The sequence below is a fragment of the Chinchilla lanigera genome, unplaced genomic scaffold, assembly GCF_000276665.1.
Source record: "Chinchilla lanigera isolate Chin_1 unplaced genomic scaffold, ChiLan1.0 scaffold00007, whole genome shotgun sequence".
NCBI lineage: Eukaryota > Metazoa > Chordata > Mammalia > Rodentia > Chinchillidae > Chinchilla > Chinchilla lanigera.
This window is the reverse complement of record NW_004955408.1, coordinates 2,471,157-2,498,611: the sequence shown is the minus strand read 5'-3', so window position 1 is coordinate 2,498,611 and position 27,455 is coordinate 2,471,157. Positions and strand designations below refer to the sequence as shown.

Genomic DNA, 27,455 nt, shown 5'->3' with positions numbered 1-27,455 from the left:
TTCGAGTTGATTTCAGCTTCCACAGCTTGCCTGCCCCGAGTAAGGGTCTGACCACGGTTTATTTCTGTCCACCACAGGCTGCGCGGGGGAAACCCCTGCTCCCCAGCCCTGCCCCTTTCGGCTAGCAGGTGCTTCCTCAAGTGCGTTCTGCAGCCGGAGGCAGTTTGGCAGGTGCTCCATACTCTGCCCCCTGCGTGAAAATTCGCAGGGCGCGGTAGCACATGAAAGGCTGCAGAGTCCCACAGACTGCAGATCTGCCTTGCTTTGGAAAAGCTGCATGAAAAACGACACGTGTGCTTCACCCCAGGGCTGTCCTCAGGCTTCGTGGAGAAGGCCCGGCCATGGCCGGAAAAGCGTCTCTGCATCCCAGCCTCTTGGTCCCCCTGCTCCCCGGGGAGGTGGAGAAACATGCTCGCAGGAACGTCTGGAGCTAAAGGGGCAGAGGCTGCGTCCAGGGCCCTGGGAAAGGCGGGTGGATGCTGACCCCTGCAGGGCAGCCACAGCGAACTCGGACCGGCTCCCTGCGAGCCGGTTCAGGGCTCATGCCGACGCTGGGCCTTAGCTCTGGTGATCTCCCTTTGCTCCGCTGCTGAGGACAAGAGCCTGCTTCAAGGACCGTTGAGGATTATGGGAGAGAGGGCTGTGCAAAAGCATCTCACAGACAGGCTCCGCGTAGGGCGAGCTTCCTGAGAAGAGCCTGAGGTCCACAGGCTGGCTGGCTGGGCCTGCTGAGGTCTCTCGCTGCAGCTCCCAAGCCCGTGTGTGAGTGTGAGTGTGAGTGTGTGTGTCATCCTGGGGACCGAGCTACAACCCCACACCTTTTTATTGTGAGGCAGGGTCTAGCTCAATTGCCCACGCTGGGCTTGACTTGCAATTTTCCTGCCTCAGCCTCCCAGAGTGTGGAGATTTTAGGTATGCACTACATGCCTGGATTGCAGTCACCCTTTTTCACAGATGGGGAAGCCGAGGGCCATGGGAGCCCTGGATGGCCGGAGGATAAAGGCAGACAGCAGAGAGAGCGGGTTGGGGTGGGGTAGGTAGAGAAGGGCCTCGTCACAGACTGATGTCCCCGGAGCCCAGGAGAAGGAAAAGAGCAACAGGGTCAGCCATTCTGACTCTGGCGTCTGCTCCCCACTCCTGTTTCCACTTCTGTTCAGGGACGAGGTTCCTGCTCGGCCTGTTGAGGGTCCTCAGACCCCCGAACGTGGCCCCTGAGACTGAAGGACCTGGAGCGCCGGCCCAGCCGCTCCCTGGCCCGGTCTGAGGCATGAGCTATGTCCGGCCCCCAGCTGCAGCCTGACCCTCAGTCAGGCCTGGAATTGGACACTGCCGCGACTCGAGCCACCCAACAGCGACCTTAACAGTCTCAGAGCGAGGTAAACCGAGGCTGGGAAAGACCAGGCTAGAACTGAGCTGGCAGCAAGGCTGCACCCTGGGGCCCGGGCGGGCTCTTTCTCAGGGCCTCGGGAGAAGCCTCAGTTTCCCTGATCTGGGTGACAGAGCGGGAGGCAGGGTGCTCCTCTTGCGTGTTCCCAGGGCCTGCAAAGCCCACGGGGTGATCCTCGGGACCCCAGGGCCAGGGCTCTTGGGGCGCACACCTGGACTTGCAGCTCACCGTGCCCTCGCGCCTTCCTGGGAAGAGAACCCAGAGGTTCTCGCGTCTTCTCCGAGAGCCTCGGTGGGGTTGGAACCACAGGGCCCGCAGAGGGCCCGGCCCAGCCGCCCCCTAGGTGGCCAGGAAGGAGACCTCCGTGGGGGTGACAGAGGCCAGGGGGAAGGCGGACGAGGCGTCCGCCCCGAGGACCCGGTACAGCAGCTCCTCCTTCTCCTGCTGCAGCTGCCGCCGTATCTGCGACTCCTTCTCCAGGGCCTCGCGGGCCAGAAGCAGGTCCTCCGAGAGCTGCCTGCAGTGCAGACAGAGGCCGGGGCTGCTGCAGGGACTCAGCCTTGCTCCAGGCCAGCAGCCTCCTCGGGGTCCCCAGCCTGCCCGTGTCACTGTCATTCCTGGGGACGGGCTCGAGGTGCCTGTGACCGCTCAGGGCTGCTGCAGACCTCTGTCCGTGACATCCCAGACGGGTCATTTGCTGTCACTGAATTTCAGTTTCCTCGTTTGTAAGGTGAGAAGGACACCCGGGGACCTACCCCTTGGAATCATCGTGGGGAGTCCAGGAGTGGTGCGATCTCTCGGTTACTCACCCGCAGAGCCCTCAGAACTGCTTCACCCCACCTAGGCCCGTTTAGCCCCACACTTCCTGCTTCCTCCCCCTCTTCCCAGGAGCCCATGGAGGCAGCAGCAACAGACTCAGATAGCGGCCGCGATTCCGGCTGATCAGGTCCACGGGGTTTCCGGACTCCCAAGGAAAGGGGAACCACATTTCCTGTCAGCCCACCCCCAGGCTCTTAGAGACCCTCCCAGCTCAGGAGCTTGACCACAGGGGGCGGGAGGGCGGAAAGGAGGCAGGACGGCTACCTGGACACCACCACCTGGTTCTGGGCTTGGACGTGCAGGTCCTCATTCTCCTGTTGCAGGGTTGTGATCTTTTCCTCTAACATCAGATTTTTTTCTTTCTGTAACAAACCAGAATGAGCTCAGAAAGCCGCCAAACTCACACGGCCCAGCGCCTGCTGTCACCTCCCTCGTGTCCAGGGTCCCCCAAGCACGGGTTCATCCTTGCCTGGACGCTGCGTTTCACGGAACAGTGAGAGAACCTGTGATAAAGCTACAGAGCTAAAGCGGGCGGCCATCGTTTAATTTGGCTACAGAGAGATGTGAAAATGAACACAGCCGTTACCCTCACCCATCACCATCCGCTTATAGAAGAAAGCGTATTGTTCTTGGCCTCCAAAAATCAAAAGGACACAGTCTATGTAAACAAAATTATGTTGTGCATTCCCACAAGGATGGCTCCACAGAATTTACAGGGAACGTCTGACATGGTTTGGGGATAGGTCTACACAGGGGACCAGGGAACCTTCCAGAGCAATGCAGTCGGTTTGGACTCAGCCCCAGGTTTCTGAGGCTTCTGTCTGCAGACAAAGCCACCTGTCCTCAGCGCCCGCCTGGCTTGTGACGGCTGCCAGCCTCTCCTGGTCAGCCAGGCTACCTGTCCGAGTTACAGCGGCGTGAGTGCCAGTAAAGGCACAGGACCGACGACCAGGAGCCACTGCCCAGCCCAGCGGGCACGGACTGGCCTCGGCACACAGGCCGGTGGAAGCTGCGGTGCCCGGGTGGGAGTGGGGCTCCTTCGCACACTTTCACAAGGGAAACGCCCAGAAAGCAGAGGCCCCTGCGGCACTCCCGCGCTTGCAGCCACGGACCACGGTTTCCATGAGGGTCAGCCGCTTGTCCAGCTCGCGGATCCGCTCACTCTTCATCTCGATGACGAAGTGCAAGCTCTCCAGCTCCTGCTCCCAGAACTGGTTGGGGCTCCCGTAGTCCTAGGCAGGGAGGCGGAGGGACCTCGTGAGACCCTCAGGGAGAGAAGGGCACGGGCTGCCTCCCTTCTCCCCACTCTGCCACCACCAGCTCGCTGACTTTCCGAAGACGCCACCCCCTCTTGGCTCCCGGTGAGCGTTTTATCCCGGTGACCCTTACGGCTGCCCTAGCACTTTCCCAGGTAAGGCGGCTGCCTTTCACAGGCTGGGTCCTGTGCTACACGGCAGGTTTGCTGTGTGCACCTAGATCTCGCTGGATCCAGGGGCTGGCGCCTTTCCCACCCATCTGCCTGTGCCGTGCCTTCCTCCCCGTCAGGAAATGACGCTCTGGCTCCAGGCCCCTCTGGAAGGAGTCAGCGCTGAGACTTGGCCTTGCCGAGGTGCCGGCCTTTCCCACCGCCCAGGAGCGAAGGCCCTACCTGGATGTGCTTCCTGTAGTCTCGGGTCAGAACGGACTCCTCCACCCTCCTCATCTTGGCCTGGAAGGCCTCCAGCTGGGAGGTCAGGGCTGCTATGGTGTCCTGCAGAAGGCAGCAGGAGGAGGGGACCAAAGTCTGGTGGGAAAGGTGGAGTGCACCACGTCCCAGGGCGGTGGGGGGAGGTTTGGGCCCTTCCGTCTGTCTGTGTCTGCTCCACACGATCGCTCAGGGGTAGTCTCCGTCAGCCCCTGCCTGCCGGTCCCCGCCCCGCCTCTTGTCCTCAAGGGCTGGAGTTTTCCTTGCCTCATCTCCCAGCTCCGTCTCCGCACTCTCTCCTGCAGCCTGGCCTCTCGGCTCTGCACAAGTTCGTGCTCCGCTCTGAACGCTTCCCTGCTCAGACGGCCTCCTCTTCAGCCCTGACCACTCCCTCCGGATCAAGCACAACCCTTTCTCGTGGCTCCCGGGCTCCCGCTGGCCTCACCCGCCTCTGCAGCTGCTCCCTCCCTGCCCTCAGACTCCGCATCCTGGGCATCTGGACTTGCCCCAGATCCTCGCTATTTTATACTTTCCCCCTCTTTTCTCCAGGTTTTAGGATAAACTGCTTTCTTCTGCTCAGGGCATTTTTCCTACCCTTCTTTACTGAAAAATTCTAACCCATCTTTCAGGTTCCAGCTTAGCTCTCGTTCCTCTGGGAAATATCCCCTGGGCAGCCGTGCTGAGCTGAATGCCTCCTTTCACGTCCCCACGGGTCCCTGGCCAGTCTAGTCATGTGATCTCCAATATCCTCCCAGCAGACCTTGCAACAACTGGGCAAACCCAACTGCAAATCAAGTCCTCTTGAGCAAGTGATGGTCTGGTCACTGCATTAGGGGGCTTTGGGACGTGCGGCAGGTGGCCACCTCGCCCCTGTCTGCTAGAGTCCATCGGTTTTGGCTGCTTTGGGGCTCCATGCTGCTTTTCTTTTTTTTGTTTTTTTGTTTTTTTTCCGGTACCGGGAATCAAACTCACGACCTTGCACTTGCCAGGCAGGCGCTGTGCTGCTGAACTAAATCCCCAGCCCTTTCCATGCTGCTTTTCTGCCAAGCCTGAGGCTGGTGTTGCTCACTCATCTTACCTGAAGGGCAGCTTTGGCCTCCTGGAAGGAGCGGGTGAGGGCTTCTTTCTCCTGTTCGTGTGATGCCCGCAGGACTGTGGGGAGAGGAGATCTCCATGAGCCCAGGTGGGTTTCCCCCACAGTCTTCTGGGAAACTCGTGGAGGGACAGAAGGGCAGAGAGGATCGCCTGGGGCCCACATGGCCAGGAGTTGGGGTGGGTCTTACTCATCCTTCTGTCTCCCAGGCTAGCAGGGGAGCCGTGCCAGAAACACTAGGTGTTCAACAAAAGCTCAGGGAATGGAGATAAACTATGTCCCGCGAGACAAACGACAGCTGCGAACCTACCAGGCTGTGGGTGCCGCCCACACCTCCCTGAGGCCCACATCCCGAGACCCTGCAGCAAGCTCGTCTGCCTCATGCGTCACACCATGGAGATGCCTCCGCTGAAATCACATGACCATGAAACGTCCCTGTCACCGCAGAGGACAGAGCTATGGTGAGCACATTCGACCTGTGCCAGGAAATTCACCTCAACTGGCTCTGCTTCTCCAAAACAGGGGCCTTGAGAAGATCACACCACACATCTAAAAGTCCTGCTGCCTCGACGGTGAAACGGGGTCAGTGCGCTTGTCCTGACTGTCTCAAGGGGAGACTCCAGGGTCACATGAGCGGAGGACGTGTAAGGCTTCCAGCTGGGGCCGTGCTGTTCAGGGCCGGAGCTGCTTGTCATTCCCCGAGTTCGTAGCTGTTTATTATCCCGTGGTGCCCTTTGGAAAATTCCAACCTTGTCTCAATTGAGAGAAGACAGCAGAGACAGGGCCAATCAGTGGCCAGGGAGAGAAGTAGAATAGAGAGGGCAGGAGAGTTTAACACAGCTAAAGAAGCTAGTCATTGCGGTACAGGCCTGTAATTCCAGCCCTACGAGAGGCTGAGGAGGTAGGATCACAGGTTCGAGCCCAGCCTGGGCAACTTAGTGACTTACTGAGACCCTGTCTCAAAATAGAAAATAAAAAAAAAAAAAAGCGACCGGGTATTCTCAGTAACACACACACACACACACACACACACACACACACACACACACACACACACGTATGCATGTGTGTGCAGTCAAAGGGCCCATGGCTGGGTGGGTAGTAGTAATACGGAAAAGAATGTACAGTGATATAAACGTGATGGAGTTATCAAAAACTACATCCTTAATTTTAGAAAACAATGGGCCTGTTTGTTAATTTGCCTATCAAGACCAGCTGTGGTTCCAGGTAAGACAGGAAGGACTTCGTCCACTCTTCTGATCCCAGATAGCTACAATCTGGATGGAACGGGAGGAAGTGCAGGAAGACAAAGTCTTGGCAAATGAGCAGGAGCGACTCAGAAGAGCCAAAAGGAAATTTTAGAAGTAAAAGAATTATTAATGCAACGAAAAACTCACCGAGCAGCAGCATCAGCTGCATGGAGATAATCTAAGAGAGACAGTGAACCTAAAGATAGATCAATAGAAACTACCCATTCTGACAACATAGAGGGGAAAATAATGGAATAAAAAGGAATGAACAGGCTCTTAGGGACCTGTAGATAGTCCTAAAATGTCTTAACATCTGTATCATCAGAGTTGAAAAGAGGAGAAAGAGCGCATTTCAGAAAGATTATTGAGGGCTGGGTGTGGTGGCCCACATGCCTGTAATCCCAGCACTTGAGAGGCTGAGGCAGGAAGATTGCTGCAAGTTTGAGACCAGCCTGGGCTACAAAGTGAGCTCAAGGCCAGCCTGAACTGCATAGCGAGACCCTGTCCCAAAAAGACAAAAGAAAAAAAAGAAAAGATGTTCGACAGTCATTATTAAAATGCAGACTAAACCCACAGGGAGAGTCGCCCCATAACCCGGACTAAATAAAGACACCGACAACTGCAAGTGTGGGCAACAAGGCACGTAGGCCTCCGTCACTGCGGGTGCTGAAGGGGGGTCGCCCTGGACGGCAGACAGCCACGTCTCATTACGCTAGTGGTGTATTTACTGTGTGATCTAGCGGTCACTCCCGCGCAGTCACTCCGGAGAGATGGACACGTTGGTGACCCCAAAACCTGTGCGTGGGGGCCTAGAACAGCTCTGTTCAGTCACCTCAACTGGGAATGACGCCCTGCGGCAAGTCAAGGAGCTGACTGGGAACTCCGCTCAGCAATAAAGAAGAGCGAGAGACCGCGGGTGCTCAACGGCTCCCGATGAGCGGGAGAAGCCCGCGCAGACGCGTTGTGTCTGTGTAAGGGCGCCCAAGGACAAAGTTGTAATTGTGGAAAACACCAGGCGCGCCACAGCCTGGGGACAAGACGAACACGAGAGCATGGAGGCCCTGGGGTGGCAGAGCTGTTTTATGTCCTGATTATGGAGATGGTCACACAAAACCACATGTGGGTTAGAACTGGTTTTTCCCTCGTGCTGGAGGTTGAACCCAGAGCCTTCTGCACACTGGCCAAGTGCGCTCCGCCGAGCTATAGCTCAAGCCTTTTCTATTTTTACTATTTTTTTTTTAATTTCAAGACAGGGTCTCACTAAGTTGCCCAGCCAGGCCTTGAACTTGTATCCCTCCTGCCTCAGCCTCTCAAGTTGCTGAGATTATAGGTGTGTGTCACCGTGCGTGGCTGCACGTTAGAATTTATAGAACTGTGTGCACACATAGATAATTTAAGATGCAAAAAATTGAAACAAAAATAGAAGATGAAAGACAACAAAGGATCACGGAGTATGGAAAGTCACCACCAGGCTTTCCCAGTTACTTCCGTGTCTTCCCAGGAGTAAATACAGTCTCACATATTTCCCGCAAGCTGTTCATTCCTTCATTCAATACATACTTGCTCAGTGCTTATTATGCTGCCAGTTCGAAAATAACTATAAAGGAATCTGACAAAGGAGGACAGGTACTCTCCTTTGGGTTTTATAGCAGGAAAAGTCTCATGAACATTTTTATAGTGATAAAAATAATACCGAAGTTTAGAGAATAAGTTTCTTTCCCCACAGACCCTTGTGAAGTAGAGAAGATGGATTTTAGAGAGAAACGGGACTGAGTGTCAAGAAGGTAAGGGACAGGCTGAGTTGCTAACGGCTGTGTTAGTGTCACAGCGCGGCTCTGGAAATTCTCCGGCAAGGGGCTTTAACTCTATTTCAAAATGTTCGCTGCTCGTGTTGCAATATACTTCGAGATTCCTAAAATTGCTCAGACCTCTGTTCCAGTTCCTCTCCTACAGAGCCTCTGCAGCTCTACTGAGAAATGTGGGCATAACTTTATGCAAAAGATGTTTACACCCGTGTTGCAAAGCTAGAATGGAGATGTCCAGACTCACAGGAAATAAGCAAACCTTGTATGTTACAGTCTAGCCCTTCTGCACTTTGATACAATGTTAAATGAAAAGATCAAGATATAATTTTTTTTTTTTTTTGGTCTTTTTGAGACAGGGTCTTGCTATGCAGTTCAGGTTGGGCTTAAGCTCTCTTTGTAGCCCAGACTTGTCTCGAACTCGAAATGATCCTCCTGCCTCAGCCTCCTGGGTGCTGGGATTACAGGTGTGCACCACCAGGCTCAGTTTAGGATATAAAATATCGCATGTAAAATAATCATGACTCCTGCTGGGCGTGGTGGCACACACCTGTACTCCCAGCACTCAGGAGGCTGAGGCAGGAGGATCTTTGCAAGTTCGAGACCAGCCTGGGCTACAAAGTGAGCTCAAGGCCAGCCTGAACTGCATAGTGAGACCGTGTCTCAAAAAGACCAAAAAAAAAAAAAAAATCATGGCTGTGTTTTTAAAAAGATAAATACTATGTTTCCTGGAAAATAAGACCCCTCTGGGTAATAGTCCACCTTGAAAATTAGAGGTCAAAAACACCAGCCCCGTCAGCCTGTACCGGCCTCCCCTGCCTTACAGAGCAGACACTGAGGCAGAAAACAGGGATGCAAGTACGGCAGGGATAGGCTGGCTGGGTCTGACGGTTTTGATCTCTAGTTTTCAAGACTGATTATTTTCCAGCTGGTTCTTATTTTCAGGGAAACAGGGTTAATTCTGGGGAAAAATCATACAAATACTGACGATGCAAGGAAAAATCATTTTCAGGGTTAACTTCAGTATCGCCAAAATATATACGGCAGCCTCCAAGGAAGGTGCACGGACGGGCAAGGAGCACACGGAGAGATGCTCAGCCATATCCGTCATCGTGGAAGTGCAGATTAAAACCGTGATGACCGCTTCACACACGTGTGCGACAGTGACTTTGGAAAATAAATGTCGATGAGGACACGGAGCAGTCAGGACCCACACCCGGCTGGTGGGAGCACAAAGCTATACAATCACTATGGGAAACAGCTCGGTGGTTCCTCAAAGGGTGAGGTACAGCTGCTCTTCGCTGGTGTACACCTGGGGACCTGAAGTCAGCAGGCAAGCGGGCGTCTGCAGGCGCTGCTCAGAGGGGGAGAGGGTGGAGGTGGCTTGATGCGCATCAACAGAGCATGGTCCATGCAGCGGAATATTACTCAGCCATAAAAAGGAATGGGGTGCAGATGCATGCTGAGATACGGATGGGCCCTGGGAACCTCACGCTAGGGAAAGGAAACTGGATGCGAAGGCCACAGGTCTTACAATTCTATTTCAGGGGTGCCCGGAGTGGATGGGGTGCAGCGACAGCAGATTCATGGTGGCCAGGGGCTGGCGGGAGGATGAGAAGCGACAACTTGGTGAGAGTATGCTGCCCTAGGGTGAGGAAGATGTCCTGGAACTGGGCTGTAAGCGAAGGCACTGCAGATGTGCTAGTGTCGCTAATGGTAAATATTATAGCTGTTTGACCAGCGGGAAAAATGTGTATACGCAAGTTTAGCCCTCCTGATTCTACCTGGAAAGTACTCTAGAAATATAATTAGGAATATGACAAAGATTTTACAAAATAGAGTTCACTGTCCAAGAGTCACTGTTATTATAAACAGTGGCAGAGATGTTATAAACAATAGCAGGAACACTGAAATGACCTACCCGTTACCCAAGGGGACTCTTCAATGAATGAAGATATAAATGGGAATGCTAGAGTTACTAGAAGTTCTAGAAGAGCTCAATGACACGGTCCTCACGGAATTCAAAGTGGAAAGGTAAAAGACCAATTTGTGTGTGTAGGTGTACATTCTACACATTTACAGAGAAAAAGACACCGAGGGGTCTGTATCCAAGCGGTAACTAGTAAAAATCATGAATGCTGATAGTTATCCACCAAGCATTCTGCACCGTTCCACATCCTCTCTCGCCTGTCTGTCATGACACTGTTGAGTGTTCATTAATACCTGTGAGGCAGACGAAATAAGTCTTTTACAGCTATACAGCTGAGAATAGCAGAGCCGGCTGGACTCACAGCCAGGGACCGCGGCTCTGGAGAACAGCCCTTCACCTCTACACTACAGGATCTTTTCATTTAATTCATAATTCTCAGTGTTTTGTGATGACCACAGTTGGTGATGTAAGAGGAAAGAGTTATTTATCAAAATCCTCAATATAACTAAATGTTAACCTTGTGGGGGTGGAGTGTGGGTACTTAACAATTCTCCTATTTATCTAGGCTTTGGACTATTCTTTAATGCATAAGCACTGCTTTAAAAAAATGTCAAATAAGGTAAACCAACATGGTGCTGGTTTTGTTTTGTTTTTGTCCTGGGAATGAACCTAGGGCCTCTGCCCTGAGCTACACCTCCAGCCTTTTAGTTTTTATTTTGAGATGGGATCTCTCTAAGTCACTCAATTGTCCAGGCTGGGCTCATACTTGTGATCCTCCTGCCTCAGCCTCCCAGAGTGCTCGGATTACAGGCGAGCACCACCACATGTGGCTTGGTGCCAGACTTTTAAAGCTGTGGCCCTGGAAGAAAATTCCACCACCCTCCTGGGGCCAAGGGAGTTCCTGCGAACTCCAGCTGTGATGGAGCCAGTGGGACTGCTGAGTTGCGGAGGAAGGGAAAGGGCTGGTGTTGGCCGGGGCGCCACTTCCGTCTCACCTCGCAGGGCCTCCTCTCGCTGTCCCTCCAGGACGCTGCGCTGCTCCTCCAGCCTCTCCAGGAGCTCCAGCTCCCTCGCCTTCTCCACCTGGGGGCAGAAGGCCCGAGGCAGTGAGATTTCAGAGCTCAGCCGGGAGGCTCAGCCCCTCAGGAGAGCCCGGACCTCAGCAATCGGAGCCCACACCTGGCTGACCGGTGGGCAAGACGGACAGAGGGACGGAAGGACAGAGGCGTGGCAGGTGTGGCAGACTTTGCCCTGCTGGGCTGAGAAAGGTTCCCAGAGAATGACCCGGCTACCAAGGAACTTGGCGGCAGGGGGAAGCCCCGCCCCCGAGCTCCTCTGTCGCTGTCCCCCAGGGCAGGCCTCACGGGCACCTGTGCCTCCATTCTCACCGCCCCAAACTGGAGCTGTTCCTGAGCCCTGCACTGCCTGCAAGGGTACAGGCGAGGGCTGCCCCGGAGCCACGGCCCACGGAAGGGGTTCCAGCCCCGCGCGTCCTGAGCTCCTGCTGCTGAGGCAGGATCCCACGGAGGACCCCGGGGACCCGCGAGGTCTCAAGCCTAAGCGTTCCCCTGGCAAAGGTCAGGGCCGGACCACATCAGGAGGTCACCACCAAGCCCAAGCTGTGTGTCTGAATAAGGTGTCCGAGCAAACAACGTTGTGTTGTGTTGGGGGCTGGAGGTCAGGTGCTCCAGACCTGAGCACCCCGCGCCCCTCAGAGAACCCTGCAGCTCCCTTCCACACGCAGCTCGCCCTCGGCAGTCTGGTCCACAGGAAAACCTTCTGGTAACAAACAGCCGCACAGTTTAGCAGGGCTGTGTTCCTAACTACAGAGTCTTTTTTTTTTTTCTTTTTTTGGTACCAGGCATTGAACTCAGGACCTCGCACTTGCCAGGCAGGCACTTGTGACACCGAGCTACATCCCCAGCCCTACAGAGTCATTTTTAAAAAGAGACTTTGCGTTTCAGGATTTTGAAGGTTCATGCCGAGTGTGTTTCACACATGCGATTAAAGGGAACGAGGAAGAGGATGTGGAGCAGACTTTGCACCCCACCTTTAGAGCTCCCCTGCTGGGGGAGGAAACTGAGGCGCAGAAGGGGAGGCCGGGTGGCAGAGCTGGGTCGAGGAAGATGAAATCCCGGCTGCGCCTGCAGGGAGGGCACATTGCGGCCCATGTGAGCCGGGAACACCCTCAGCCTCCCTTGTCTTCTGCAGCCCAGATGTCCGAGGAGTCCGGCGGCGGGCGGAGTCCTTCCCTCTTCACCCTCAAATCATGTTCTGCGGTCCTGGGAACTGAATCCTGGGACCTGGCACATGCTCGGCAGAGGCTGTATCACTGAGCTACGCTCCACCCTTTTCATTTTTTATTTTGAGACAGGGTCCTGTTAGGTTGCCTAGGCTGACTACCTTGAACTTGTGACCCTTCAGCTTTAGCGTACGTAACACATATACATATACATGCATATGTTTTTTTTTTTAGATAGGGTCTCACTAAGGAGCCCTAGCTGACCTTGAACTTGTGGTTCTCCTGCCTCAGCCTCCCAAGTGCTGGGATTACAGGCCTGCACCACCCCTCGAGGGTCTTAAACAAGCCATCACACTCAGCCAGAAGGGACGCTGGTGTTTCCTTCACAGCTCGTCAGCCTGCCCTAGTTTGGTGCCCCACCCAAACACACGGTGGCCCTGAAGGCGGCGAGCCCAGCAGCACCCGCACTCCGGCTCTTCTCAGCTGGAATGTCGGCTTGCGGAGAGCGGCTGCCCGCTCCGCTCGTGGTAGACCAGGTGTCTGGCTTGGAGTGACCAGAGATAAACACGTGTGCAGCGGATCAAGGGTTCCTTCCTGGCAAGAAATGCTTATGACACCGAACCAAAATCGCCAGGAAGCACAAGGGGAAAGAGTGCGGCGGGCGCGGGCCTACCTGCTGGGCCCGCTTCTCCTGCTCCGTGTGCTGCTGCAGCAGCCTGGCGATGTCCTCCTGGTGCTGCTCGGCCTCCTCCGCCCCGCTCGGCGGGAGAGTCGCGGCTGCGGGGAGAGAGCAAAACGCTGGAGCACCGCGGAGTGCAGGCCGGGCGGGGAGTGTGGGAGCCGCAGCGAAGGATGTGAGCCCCGGACACTCAGGGACCATCCCAGAGGGCCCCCAACCCGTCCTGCTTCAAGGCAGGGGCCGGTGGTCTCTGCAGCCTCCAGCACCCGGGAGCTCTGGGGCAGCCAGGCAGAGGGGGCTCGATTTGCTCCCACCAACATCTGCACCAGAAAATAGTTCCTGAGAATCATAACTGGGAAGATTTTCCTTGATAACACGGATTTAACCTTTTTCTGAAAAATTTCAGAGTTGGCAATACACGCCCTTATGTCAGCCTGGGCTGGAGCCGCCGGTCAGCTGCAGCTCTTGGGCCAGGACATGGCTCTGCAGAGGCCGCCGTCTTCAGGTTCCCCCGCTCAGGATGTGTGGAACGCGCCACCCGGTCCTGTGCATCAGCTGCCTGGCCTGAGGGCGCATCGTGGTGACCCCTCACTTTCAGCACTGCACCCCCAGCTGCGTGCAGAGGGGCTGCCTGAGACCAGGGAGGAGGCTTCCCTGGGGTGCCCACCCGACCTCTGCCGCCAGCAGCAGCTGGGGCTGACAGAGGCGGCATGGGCCCTGCCTGGGCCTCAGGCACCTGCATGCACTCAGGAAAGGCATGGTGCCCAGCTCGTGGGGTGCCTGGATTGTTCAGTCAGAAAACAATGACAGTAAAAGTAACAAAAGCAGGTACGGAGCCCTGGGGGTGAGCCCTGCCCAGCACGGCTCCAGTGCCCCACTAAGCCTCCCACACCCACGGTGGGGTGCACCGTGACCACCCCAGAGCACCCTGAGGCCACTGAGGCAGGCACAGACGGCCCGCCCCCTCCCAGGATCACCCAGGTCTCAATCGGGGCGGCGGGGACCCCGACTCCTAACTGTTCCCAATCCGCCTGCCTAACGCTCCTAACGTCCACCTCCTTCTGCCGCTTGCAACAGAAAGCACCGCGGTCGCTCACAGCAGAGGCGCTGAGTCCCCGGTCTCCGCCGTTCATTAAGTGCTTTCCCCAGCTGGCCAGCCGGGCTCATCACCGCCATGAGCGGCGGGCGCTGCTGCCGCGAGCTTCGCTGTTGTCCCGGCGATGTCCTGGGCAGGGTCTGGCCAAGGTGGCTGGAAGTAAGGACTAGGAAGCCTGCCCCATGGTCAGCCCCTCTGGACAGAGCGGGGAGCTGGTGTCGCTCAACCCTGGGCTCCGGGGAGTGACCGTCAGAGGTGGACGGCAATGGCTGTGACCAGGGAGCCAGCCGCTCCCCAGTCCCCCGGCTCAGCATAGGTCCAGGGGGTCGGGACCACACTGGCCCAGCAGGGGAGAGGCCTATTGAAAAAATCCGTTTAAAATGCGGGTCCTCAGCCCACTGCCGAGATTCTTCCCGAGTCAATCTGTGGCAGGCCCCGGGGTCTGCGTCTTTGACGTTGGCCAGGGAATCTTTATATACGATTGGAGAGCCTCCAAATTCGGATCCACCTGCTTCTCTGGGGCTTGAACCTGATCTACGGCAATATCACAGGCAGCGTCCAGGCTGTAATCCAACACCTCTGAGAGAGACACTCATTCTATTACCAGGCAGCCCGGAGCCCGGGAGACCAGCGGCCACACAAGCAGTTCTTTGAGACCAGGCTGAACTCGGTCTGCGCACCGTTGCTGCCTCAAGGGCCTGGTACCACCCTCTGCGGCACCCGGAACAAAGCTCATCTTCCTTCTCCCCCGGGCCGCTTCAGACCCTCGGAGGACAGCGTGGTTTTAAGGTAACATCTTCCTTCTGGGTGGACCATCCTCCGTTCCCTCACCCATTCCCTGCAGGACATAATATTTTCCGGATTTTTCACTAGTCTGATTTCTCTCTGCAGTACTTCCTCCATTTTTTCTGAATCCCTCAGAAATACTTTCCAGAAATAGGCACAGCACGCTAAGTATGGAACTGGCAGCTCAGAATGAGGAGGTCCAGGTCAAGGTTATCACCTCCACGGTCTTGGACAAGATGCTCCTGTTAATGTAACCTACCTGAGATCTCATGGGCTCTTGAGCTACATTGTTTTGTTGGTTACAAGGTAGGGTATGGGGTTGGCCACTCACCTGCATCCTTGCTAAGGGGACCCAGTTCCTGTGGCTCTGGCTTGGGTGGCTGCTCTTGTCCTCGGTGCCGCTGGAAGAGATGATTGACAGATGAGCAGAGGCTGGTGGGGTCAGAACTTGGTCAAGGTAGCTCAGGCCTCACCCCGCCTTGGCCACACCGGCTGAGTCTGACAGAAGGAGAAACTCGAAGAAAGGGCTTTCTGGGTCACAACCCCGTGCCAGCCGATACTAAGATGTCATAGAGGAACAATATTTTAAGTTAATTGTCAGCCAAGCATGGTGGCGCACCACTGTAGCCCCAGAACTCTGGAGGCAGGAGGATTGCAGCCTGGGGTACATAGTGAGTTCAAAGCCAGCCTGGACTACAAAGGGAAGCCCTCTGAAAGAAAGAAAGAAAGAAAAAAATAACCAGGTATGGTGGTGCATGCCTGTAATTCCAGCACTCAGGAGCTGAGGCAGGATGATTGTTGCAAGTTCAAGGCCAGCCCGGGCTACAACGTAAACTCAAGACCAATCTAAACTGCATAGCCTGAACTGTTTAAAAAAGACAAAAAAAAAAAAAAAAGTTCTAGATCCTATTTTAAGAACCACTTTTTAAAAAACCACTTTTAAAAGTCAGACCATGAAAAAAGTTGCAAAAATGTTCAATTGTGTATTAAAAAAGAGAAACATTACTTTTGACTATGGTAACACACTTGTACAAAGCAATTCTTAGGATGAAAATTGGCAATGATTTCCTGACCTTGAGACCCTCTGCTCGGACGCATGCCCTGACAGCGGAGGGCTGATCCCAAGGGAGCCTCCAGGACAGCTCCTCTGCCCCGTGGTGCTGGCATGGGGCCTGGCATGCTTGTGCCCTGGCAGACAGAGGGAGGCGTGGCACCCGGCCCAGGCTGAGCAGAGGGGCTGTCAGCGCAGGAATCTGGACATGACAGGAGCCAGCCCCACGGCCGGAGGGAGGAGGGAGACGATGGAAAATGCCACCCCTTCCCTGTTGCTGCAAGGTGAACCGGGTTAGTGTTCTCATGGAACAAGAACCCCTGGGTCCAGGCTTGGCTCTGCTCCTGGTGCCCGTGCGCCGCCCCCCAGGCCTGCTCCCTGCTGTGGGAAGTGGACGTCAGGTCTGGTCAGTTCGCCCCACGACCCCTCGGGTCCCGGTTCTAGGCATCTGACTCAGTTCTTTCTTTTTTCTTTTTTTCTTTTTTTTTTTGTCTTTTTGAGACAAAAACTCACTATGCAGTTCAGGCTGGCCTTGAGCTCACTTTGTAGCCCAGGCTGGCCTCGAGCTCCCAAGGATCCTCCTGCCTCAGCCTTCCGAGTGCTGGGATTACAGGCGTGCGCCACCACGCCCGGCTCGCCTCAGCTCTTTCCAGAGCACTGTAGACGAAGGTTACTACCAGCGAGGTGACTGAGACCTTGGGGGTTTGGGACAGCGTCACACTGAGGCCTCTGTCCCAACCAGCCTCAGAACCAGTGCGGAAGTGGGAGAGCCTGTAGAGCTGAAGGTTAAGAACTCTAGGACCCTAGAATCACGTGGACCTGGGTTCACACCCTAAGCCCAGCACAGGGACCGTGTGGCTGTGCCCGGTCTGGGCGCTGGCGAGGCTGTGAGGGTTACAGGGACCAAGGCACCCGCAGCGTCCCGAACACAGAACGGCTCAGCGACTCGGAAGGTTCTTGCTGCATCTCTGAGGAGCACCCAGAGTGGGCTCAGCAGATCTCTCAGGCTGCCGCCAGATCACACGCTTTGCCATCTGCACTGAGATCCGAGACCCTGCCTCGTTCCGAAGAACAGCAATCACAGAACGGCAGAGAACTCCTCTGCAAAAAAGGCTGCCAGACTGCCAGGCGTGGTGGTGTACACCCATGATCCCAGTACCCCGGGAGGCTGAGGCAAGAGGATCCTAAGTTCCAGCCCAGCCTGGGCAACTTAATGGCTTGGTGAGAACTTGTCTCAAAATAAACAATTTGAAAAGGGCTGAGGATGAAGCTTAGTGTGAAGGCCCCAGGTTCAAGGCCCAGCACCAGACGTATGAGAGGAAGGCTGCCAGACCACAGGCAGGACATGACCTTAGCATGAGTCCTCAAAGCCCACCGTCAGTCCCCAGGTAATCACCGCCACTACTCTCTTACCCTTTAAATATATTGCAAGCATCTTTTCCAGAATGGAAAATACAGAAAAATATAAAAATTAAATCCCACTACCCAAGGCAATCCCAGAGCACAAAGGCATACACTGTCTCCTCTACAGCTGTATTCAGCACCAGAATATCACATATGCTTGCTTACACTGTAGTTTTTCAAACATACTGTAAGCATTTATTACACAGCATGGCTATTGTATAAACATATTAGTTTCAAAGACTCAGGTAGAACATCCATATGAAGGAATTTATTGGCCAGGCGTGGTGGTGCACGCTTGTAACCCCAATACCCGGGAGGCTGAGGCGGGAGGATCTTTGTGAGTTCGAGACCAGCCTAGGCCACAAAGTGAGCTCAAGGCCAGCCTGAATTGCATAGCGAGAACCTGTCTCAAAAAGACAGAAAAAAAAAGAGAATGAATTTAGTAATTTAATCTACTGTTGAGTGTTTAGATTATTTCTATTTTTATTTTTTATTTATTTATTGTGGTGGCTTTTATTCTGACACAGTGCCTCACTACACAGTCCAGGCTGGCCTGGAACTTGGTATCTGCTGCCTCAGCCTCCCGTGTGCTGGGGAATTACAGTATTTCCATTTTTAAATTTGTTAAGTATGCTTTAGCGAACACACTAATAAAATTTTGCGCCCGGCTGGGGCCGTACCGCGCTATAGCACGTACAGCTGCAGAACGTGGGTGTAGCGTGCAGGAGTTTGTGCTTGGGTTCACGTCCCAACACCAGTAAACAAACAGGCCAGCCAGCCCGTGACTCTATCTAACACGAGCAGCCCCGCCCTTCAAAACTCACTCGCCCGCTCGTGGCTACACCTCAGCCAGCGTGAACTCTCTCCTTACCACTTCTTAAAAATTGTTGGCGACTTTGCTAGATCAAAACACTGGTCCCTCTTGGCCCCAACACGCATACGCATGTCCACCCCATGCTGCCCAGGCTGCTGTCAGGTGCCTGAGCTTCCCTGGCCTCCGGCCCTCTGCAGGCCGGGCCAGCCCCTGTCCTCCGAGCCCCAGGCTCCCAGGGTGCAGCGGCATGCGGTGAGCACTGTGTCTCCTGTCTGGCCCAGTCCTCCTGGAGAACAGAGACCGCCTGTGAAACCCACCCTGGGTGTGCCCCGTGTGCGGCGTGGTGACCCACACAGGACTTTTTGGGTGAGGGGCAGGTGGGCTGCTCCGGTCATAGGCTCTCCAGGCCAGTTCCGGACCCACGGCACCTGAGGGCAAGTGCATGCTGGGATCTCCATTCCCGGTCATTTCTGCAGATGACCCAGAAGCTCACGGCCCCTGGGGACACGTGGCCCAGAGCCGAGCGGGACTCAGACGACTGCTGAATGGAAGGCAACCCTGGGTGGGTGGCTGGGACGCTTCCTCCTCAGAGGTCAGAGGGCAGCACGCCCGCCTGGGAGAGGTGTGAAGGGGACGTGAGAACTTCCCCTTCCAACAGGAGGGCGTCGTAGGGAGGCCCAGGGCTGGGTGGGGCATCCGGGCTGTGCTCCGAACAGGGACAGCGGCTTCCTGAGTCACCGGAAGCTGGGGAGGGAGAGGGCTGGCTGTACGGAATGTGGGAGAACTTGGGATGGGGCGGCCTGGGACACCAGGGCTCCAGCTTTACTGGGGGGACTTTAGGTAAGTCACGTCCCTTCTCTGGGTCTCAGCTTCTCCACCTGTGAAGGATCAGGGTCTCCGCAGCTCTGCCCCTAAAGGCTGGAAGTGGAGCGCGGTACCTGGGTGGTGCACACAGCTCTGAGCCCTGCAGCTCGCCCAGCACTCACCGACCTGCAGATGGACCAGAAGCCCCCTGGGCTGCAGCGGGCACAGCTGTCCAAAGCAGACAGGAGTTGGCTAGGATGACAGGACGGGACCCACAGCTGTGGCGGAGCCCGACAAGCTCACCTGCAGCCAGGTGAGACCCCCGAGAAGACGCTCACAGTCTGGAGGGAGCGTGGACCAACCCGGGAAGAAATTGACAGGCCCTGGAAGGAGAGGAGACCCAGGACCAAAGCTGTGACCAGGACAACAGCTGGTCGGCCCGGAGAACCGGGGAGAAAGCCTGACCGCTCTCTTCAAACACTGGCAGGACTGGAAGTGGCTGGTGTGGCCGCTCCAGCCTCGTGCGGCAGGACTGTGGCCACGCGGTGCAAGTGCCCACGCCTCAGGAGTGTCAGAGCTACCCTCCGGTGGGCCTGCCTCGTGGGCGTGCAGGGCACGACAGCCTAGGACTCCACCAAGTGTCCCCGCGTCCAGCGAGCAGACCCCTCTGAGGAACGCAGGGTACTCCGCTAGCGTAGGCGGCACACAAAGTGCCAGCCTCACAGCGCCTCGGAGCTCTGTCCAGTACTCTCCGGGCTACAGCACGGGGGAGCGGCACCCGCACGCCTCTGGGGTGGGCGTCCCAGCCTCCCTGCAATTCTGAGCCCCGGCAGGTAAGAGCGACACGAGCAGAAGCAACTTGGACAGCAGCTGCCCAGCTGTCCCTTCCAGATGCGGTCAAGGGTGGCCCTGAGGAGGGCGTGCCTTGCCTGCAGGCACCTGGCCTGGCCCACCTTCCAGAACCTTCACCCCACTCTGCCTGTGGCCGCCCGAGCTCGTGTATTTCTGCTAAGCGCGTGGCAATCTCCAGCTAACCTAGAGCCCTCGGTGTACAGGGCCTGGAGTCCGGCCGGCCGCTGCCGGGTCCATAGCCGTAGCCCGGCTCCCACGGGCCACGTCCACCCGCCTGTCCTGGCTGAGCTGAGGAGGTGCACGGGGACCCAGAGGGCAGCCAGGAAGGGCCCCGGGGAGTTTGCTCCAATCTCCACGCCTCTCCCAGATAGGGAAACTGAGGCCCTGGGGGGGGGGGCTGGGCAGAGTGCCTGCCGGAGACCACCCGGGGAGAACCTCAGCATGCGCCCTCCTCCTTTTCCCGTGGGCATCTGGACACCAGTGTCAGCCGGGGGCTGGGCCTTCAGGGCAAGGACCAGCTCGCAGCCTCGAGGGGTGACAGCTGCCTTCCCGCTGCCCGGACTCCACCCAGGTGCAGCCCCAGGACCATTGGTTTCCGGTCTGAGCAACCACAGGCACAGCCGTGGGCCAGAGAGAGGCAGGAAGGAGGCGGCGGGAGCCCAGGGCGAAGGGCCAGGCCCGAGCACTGGGGAGGAAGGGCCAGGCCCGAGCACTGGCGCTGTGGGGAAACGTCGGCACTCATCCCCTAAGTACAGAGGCTGGAACACCACAGACCAGGCCTCCGCATCCCCGTCCCCAAACCGGCAGGCACGTCCCGCCAGGTCACGCCCGCGTGGGACCTCCTTCGCGCCCTGCCAGGGCCGCCGAGGCGCAGTGCATTCCCGGTGGTCGGCGCCTCCCAGGCCTGCGTGTGGGACCGACCAGAACCAACTGAAAGTGGGGCGCGGGCCGGGCTGCTCTGAGCACCTGCAGCGCCTGAGCCCTGGGGAGGGGCGGATGTGGTCTCCGCTGAGAGACTGCTGACAGGCGGGGCCTCCCAGAGGCAGGGGCCGCTTCCCTCCAGACACCTGCACCCGCTCGGCCCCTGCAGAGCCACGAAGGCCCCAGACGCCGACCCCCTCACAGCAGCCTCCCGACAGGCGCCTCACCGCCTCGTCCGTGCGCCTCCTCCCACACGCGCCTTCTCGTGGCCAGATCAGCCTCCCAGGGACCTGCCGCTTCTGGTCACCTCTGTCTGGGGGTCAGCCTGGCGGACAGGGGACCCTGGAGGAGCAGGCGGAAATGGCGTCGGCACTGCCAGGTGTCCACCTGTGTCCTCAGCCCAGGGGCAAGCTGGGCATCCACCGCTGAGGCCCTGCAGCTGGGCTTGGCACGCACCTGTAACCCCAGCACTCTGGGAGGCTGAGGCAGAAGGAGCCCACGTTTGAGCCCGGCCGGGGCAACTTAGCGACGTAGTGAGACCCTGTCTCAAAATAAAAACTTAGAAAAGGGCCGGGGGTGTAGCTCAGAGTGAAGGCCCTGGGTCCACTCCCCAGTCATGCGAAAGCAGAGCAGAAGCCCTGGCTTGCCACTTGCTGGCTGTGTGCCTCTCTGGGCTTTTGCTTCCTCCTCTCTACGGGAAACTCCAGAGCCCTTCGGTTTGGACACGCTGCGGCCGGGGAAGCAAGGCCACCTTGCTACCTGGGTTTCCATCCATCCTGTCACGCACCCTCGCTCTGGGCAGGGCAGGGACTGTGGTGTGGCACGCTCAGCTGCCAGCGCGTGTCACGCAGAGCACGCACGGGAGGGTAGGACAGGCAGGGCCGTGCTCAGGAGGCCTGGGTGAGGTCCCGAGCCCTCGCCCCTCCGGCGCTCAGCATCCTGGGTGTGAAAGCGAGGCGGAGCGGCCTGGACCCGGAGTGACAGCTCAGCACCACCTTCCAAACCACAAGCAGCATGTTCCTCGGCCCTGCCATTGTGCTCTGAGCAGGGAGAGGACCAACAGGACCCACTGAGTGCTCAGGGCAGGACGTCTGCGTGGGGAGCAGTAGAGACCAGCCCTCCCTCCAGCACCAAGGTCCGGCTCCACACACTAGGTTGCCTCCTGGCACGCAGCACTGCCCACACCTCCGAAGAGCGAGTGGCCCTCTGCATACAAGAGGTCAAACACCGGTATGCAAAGACGCTATTCCTCCGGCAGCTCCATCACAGGAAAAGAGCCTGGAGTGGCCGGATCGGGACCGGAGGCCTTATCGCCTGCCGAGAAAGGGCTGAAACGCTGTGCTCCAGGAGGGGGAGTTTTGGCCCCGGAGAACTCGCAGAACTCTTCCAGCAACAATGTATTCAAGGATGATGTGTGCGCAAGAAAGTAGCAGAACAAAGGTGTCCCTTGGGCCAGAAAAGCGGGCCAGGCAGTTCCTGCATGGACGGAGCCGGCGAGAAGTCCAGGGTGGAGAACAGGTGAGCATCGGGTGTCCAAGGAGCCCCTTGCTCCCTCTGTCCAGCATGGGGTGACAGGGCTTCTCTCCGCCCTCTGCCGGGCTGTGGCTCCCGAGCGGAGGCCGCAGGTTTTCGGCAAGTTCACTGTCCGAGCAGTGGAGCAGTGAGGAGGAGGTCTCCCGCAGGTGAGGAGGAGGTCAGACAGCACAGCACCCGTGAATCATGAGACTCTGGCCTAGATGCTCCGGAAGGCTCAAGTTTGAAAACAAAGTGACACAAAATAAGCTGTGTTCGGGGATTAAATTTCATCTGGCAAGAGACTCCGATGGTTTGTCTTCGGGTAATGGGAGGACTTAGATGGCTAAAGAAGGACGCATCCTCTTCCCACCTTTTCGACACCGGCCAGACTCCCACCGTGAGCCTTCCTGTCCCTCCTCTGCCCCGGTCATCCTGGACAGCATGTCAGGCTGGCGTGGGGACCCCGAGAGGCCAGGGGCCAGGCCTTGACACCTGAGACGTCAGAGCCAGAGGTGGGCTCGTCCATCAGATTTTTACAGCAGGGGTCCCTATTCTTTCAAGTTTATTTTTCTGAGCATGAAAACTCACGACTTTCACACCGAGACCCTGTAGAGCTGCTTCGGACAGAGCTGAGATTTCTGTTGTGAGCCGACTGACGGCTACAGTCCACACCCCAGAGAATTTCACCGTCTTGATTCACACCGCAGCCTGTTTCTGGGGAATTCATTTGAACTTCTATCCTTTCTGTCCTTTTCGTAACAAAAAAGAAGCGCAAGTGCTGACGTGCAGCGCAGACTGCAAAGATAACACCCGGCGGAGGCCAACGGAACGCCTTCCAGGTGGGAGGGAGCCTGTCGGGCTCTCGGCCCCTCCGAGCAGCACGTGAATTCAGATATGATGGGCTGGGGACGTGGCTTGGAGCCTGCCTAGCCTATGCAAGGCCCCGGTTCCACGCCCTGCGTCACTAAACAAGATCCGCACGTGTATACGGGTGCAGAGTGCCCGCCGTCACAGGTCCCATCTCAGAGACAGCGATCACTAGGAATTATTCGAGTGCGTTTCAGGGTGTAAAGTACGCCTGTCCCCTTATCACAGAGACATGCAGTTCAAACCTCCCCTGTCCTGCAGGCTGCTGCCCGTCTATGCAAGCCTGTGTTGACTTCAGCTTGCGTGATTATTTTCTGGGCCTCCTCTGCTGGTCCCTAGGGCAGCTTCCTTTCACGGCCCAGCCCGGGCAGACCCAGCGCCGAGTCAGATGTGTCCACTCCGTGTGATTTGGGGTGAAGGGCCTGCTCCCCTGTTCCTTCTGCCTCGGACACTCTGCTGCCTTGCTGTCTCACCCCTCCACTCCCAGAGCCCAGTCAATTGCCGTCTCCAAGGTGACCTTGCCGGATCCCCTCTGAGCCCAGGGTCATGCTGGCCCCTGCAAAGATGCTGATCAGTAACAGGCAGGAGTAGGGAATGTAAGCAACCAGGGGTCCCAACAGCTAAGGAACCTAGGGAATCAGGGGTCAGTCCAGGGACCTGAGGGAGCCACTGAGAAGACTTATTTGCATGAATGATGGAGTGTGGGAAAATGTCCCATGAGATAGTAAGTAACCAGAAGACATCCAGATAAAATATACTCCCACTTCTATAAAAATAGTCATACTCACATATGTTATCTATATTTTAAAAAAAAAGTAGAGCCAGGAGTGGTGGTGCATGCCTGTAATCCCAGCATGTGGAGGCGGAGGCAGGAGGATCACCTGAAGTCGAGGCTAGCCTGGGCTACATAGTGAGTTCAAGGCCAGCCTGAACCACATAGCAAGACCTTGTCTCAAAAAACCAAAAACCAAAAGCAGATAAAACAAAAACAAAATAAATCGAGACAAAAATGATCCCAGAACGTATTCAATGGGTGTGTCTCACAGTGAGTCTTGAAGCAGAGTTTTAAATTTCTTAATTCTCTTCCAAATTATGAAATTCTTTCTTAAAAACGCAATAACCGGGGCTGGGGATTTAGCTCAGCGGCACAGCGCCTGCTTGGCAAGTGCAAGGTTGTGAGTTCGATTCCTGGTACTGGAAAAAAAACAACCCCCCCCCCCAAAAAAGCACAATAACCAGCGAGAACAAGTAGATTTGCCAAATTTGCTAGTCCTAGGCTGGCGTCCCTTCTATAATTCTTTTCCAAATATCATCTGACTTCTGCTGAGTCCCTCTAGCAACGCGGACTCACTACACTCTGAGGTCTTTCTGGCCACATCTTCCTCCTGAGGAGCAGAACGCCAGCTGCTGACCCCACGGGCCACAGTCCTGCCTTCCGGAACAGTGGCGAACACCGCTGCTCTCCACACCGCTGGACCCCGAGGTTGGGGCGGCAACCAGGCGCTGGCTGCTTTCCCACACCACCTGCGCACCCAGGACGGCGTCGTCCGCCATCCCCGCATCCCTGTTTGCTTTTCGCAGGCACAATCCGGGCCGCGATGTCCTTAAAGTCTACGGCTGCACCGCATCACCTCTCTCAAGAGCTTGCCGATTGCTTGGCAGGCTACTGGGGACGCTGGCCCCTGCGTCCTCCCAGTGAAGTTACAGGACAGTCCTACGGCACCGGAGCTAACAGCGCGCCTGGCTTGCAAAGAAACGGAGGCACGGGGAAGCCGAGACACGTCCAGACCCACTGACCAGACCCACCGTGAGCTAGGACAGAACCAGAACCCAGCCCAGAGTGCGGTGTGGGCCGTGCAGACGCCTGCCAAGTTCATGGGAAAGTGAGCGGCTGCAGTTCTAACCCCCGAGCCCTGCGGTCCGCGGTTCTGCCTGAGGATTATTTAAGCCTGGGCCATCCTCTTCCAGGTTACTTACTCCCAGCTGCCTCCCCACCACCACCACCTGGACGTGCTCAGGAGTGCCCAGGGCAGGACGTCCCGCAAGCACCCGCTGCCTGAGGCCAGCCTGGCCTGTGGCACTGCGGCTGGAGCCCCTGGGGCAGGAGGGACTGGCAGCGGAGCGGGCACCAGGCGTCTCTGGCTGGCTGACCTCAGGATGCCCGTGACCCTGGGGCTGAGACGGCCCCTCCTCGCCCCACTTCAGCCCCAGGCAGGCCCACACCTTCCACCGGCCTCCACCTACCACCCGGCCTCGCCCAAGGCCCCCCAAGGGGCGTGACCCTGATGACCACAGTTTCTGCCAAGAAGAAGCGTTGGGAAGAACCGCAGGTTCCCGACGGGTCCCCGGCGCCCATCCCCGGCCACCCAGGACTGCACTGACTCACTCCCTTGTCCCCTCAAGGAAGGCAGAGGCACCGCCTCAGGCTGGGCCCCTGAGTGGCACCCAGCCGGTTGGTCAGGCCAGCCCAGAGGCACCGACTGCAGAACTCAGCAGGCCTCAGAACTCCGAGCCTGGAGGGCCCTTGCGAGGCCTGAGGGGGCGAGGGAGCCCCGGCCTGAGCGGCGGAGCCCCCCACCAAGCAAAGCTGTACCCATGGCCGCTGCCACCCTAGTCTGCACAAAGAGCCCCTCAGCCGCGCTCTCCCAGCGCGGGTCTCACTCGGCCTTGACGGGTGCCTCCCACAGATCCTCAGCCCGGCCCCAGGCGGGCAGCCTCGTGTGCTCCCGTGTGCTCCCGGCTGCAGGAGGCTCTCCCACTGCGGCTCTTCTCCGCCCTCACCCAGTCCCCGGCGGTTTACTTAGCACCTGCTCTGCGCTGGCACAGGGTGGGGAGGACCAGGGAGGGGCTGCTGAGGACCAGCCTCAAGCGCAGGCCCTCGCTGGCCCGCACACGTCCCGCTTGGCCAGGTTCCGTCCCCACCCGGAAAGGGTGCAGCCTGGCTTCCAGGGACCCGGGGGCAGGCAGGCTATGAGAGTGGTCTGCAGCTACGTCTCACCGGCCCTGTGACCTGGCCTTCTGGAGTCTGGGGACATCCCAGATTTACAGTCCCCTCTGACACGAGAGCTCAGGCTTCTGGGGATTGAACCTAGGCCAGGGCAAAACCTAGAGGGACAGCGACAGACAGGAAGTTTAGGTGAGAAGCCAGCAAAGCCCGTACAAGGGCAGGGAAGACATGCCAGGCTGTTGGGAGGCCATGAGGGTACAGGTCTTCATGCCCAAGGGCTCTGTGGCTGGCCGAAGCCTAGGAGAGCTGAGGGTAAAGACTGCTGGACCGGGAGACCAGATTCTACCCCAGGTGGCCGTATGGCCTAGGCACAAGAGAGGCAGGAGGGTCTGGGTCGCAGCTGGTGAAGTTTTCTGACCCGAGAATAAAGGAGGCGCAAGGTAAGCCAGGGGCACTGCACTTCCGCCCAGAGCTGCCCGCTGAGGTAGGAGCCGGCAACGCCCTGGTCCCGCCCCAGGCAGAAAGCCTGCCTCAGCCACGCACAGAGCAGAGCGAGAGCACGCTCAGTGTGGCGGTCACAGCATTATCAAACGTCGTCCCAGTTTGGGGCGTCTGGGGATCTTGAGGGAAGCTGATCTCAAAGTGTAGCAGAGCAGGAGCTCATTGAGCTCAGACGCATCCTTTAGGCTCCAAACTCTGACCTGGACTCGTCAGACCCGGGGGGCAGCTGGGCCCTCTGCAGGAAACCTGAGTACAGTCCCCTGGGCCCTAACCCAGCTTGGGAGGCACGGGAAGACTTGCTCCCGGTGGCTCCAGCCCGGGGCGGCCGAGACAAGCACAGCCCACGGAGGCTGCAGGAGGCCCAGCCTGGCGAGGAGGGGCTGGCACGGTGTGCGGTGCCCTGGCCTGCGCCCTGATTCTGAGTTCCTAACAGGTCTGAACCGTGCTGGGCTGTGACCCTAGGATACCACCCGCCCCTGCCCGGCTCTGGGAGGTGCAGTACCTGTCCCGGACCTCGCAGTCTGGGGGGGCGCGGGTTCAACCTGCAGTCTGGCCTGGGGTCCCTTCCCGGGGTTCCATCCGACCTGGGGTTGGGCCTGGGGTCCTGGGCTCGGGTCCCTGCCTGGAGTCCACGCCCTGCTCCAGCCAACTTTCCCGCCTACCTTCCGTTCCTTCCCGGGGTGCTTGCAGCAGCTCAGCCGGCTGGGTCCACAGCCCATCCTCCTCCTCCTCCTCCTCCTCCTCCAGCCCGGGCGCCGCCCAGCTCGGGCCCACTGCGCCCTCCGCGCCCGCCTGCCTGCCTGCCCAACACCCTGAAACTGAAGCCGCGCACTGGAGCCGGCCGGCCAGTGCCGTAAATACCCGAGCAGCCGGGCCTCCAGCCGGCCGGCAGGTGACCGGGACGCCGTCCAAGGACAGGCTGAGGCCAGGGCAGGAGAGGGCTGTCGCAGGGCGGGGGGCGCCTAAGGGCCCAGGGAAGAAACGATTTGGTTCGCACGGCAGCCGCCCCTT

General features: G+C 57.5%; 1 protein-coding gene across 1 annotated transcript; it reads right to left on the bottom strand.

The window, feature by feature from the left end:
- Nucleotides 1-27,455, bottom strand: Ccdc69 (coiled-coil domain containing 69). Its single transcript, XM_005376057.2, has 9 exons — nucleotides 27,107-27,455; nucleotides 15,100-15,169; nucleotides 12,881-12,984; nucleotides 10,961-11,048; nucleotides 4,969-5,042; nucleotides 3,855-3,956; nucleotides 3,319-3,438; nucleotides 2,471-2,568; nucleotides 1-1,904 (listed from the first exon to the last, which is right to left on the bottom strand). Exons 1-9 carry the CDS (start codon nucleotides 27,161-27,163, stop codon nucleotides 1,727-1,729), a joined length of 891 nt encoding a protein of 296 aa, XP_005376114.1. The 5' UTR covers nucleotides 27,164-27,455; the 3' UTR covers nucleotides 1-1,726.

What these genes read in the sequence shown, in the direction of transcription:
- Ccdc69 (XM_005376057.2), bottom strand. Translation starts at nt 27,163, where the DNA reads ATGGGCTGTGGACCCAGCCGGCTGAGCTGCTGCAAGCACCCCGGGAAG. An exon ending in AGGAGAAGCGGGCCCAGCAG is followed by an intron (nt 11,049 to 12,880) that starts GTAGGCCCGCGC and finishes TTCTGCCCCCAG; the next exon opens with GTGGAGAAGGCGAGGGAGCT. An exon ending in GCGAGAGGAGGCCCTGCGAG is followed by an intron (nt 5,043 to 10,960) that starts GTGAGACGGAAG and finishes CTCTCCCCACAG; the next exon opens with TCCTGCGGGCATCACACGAA.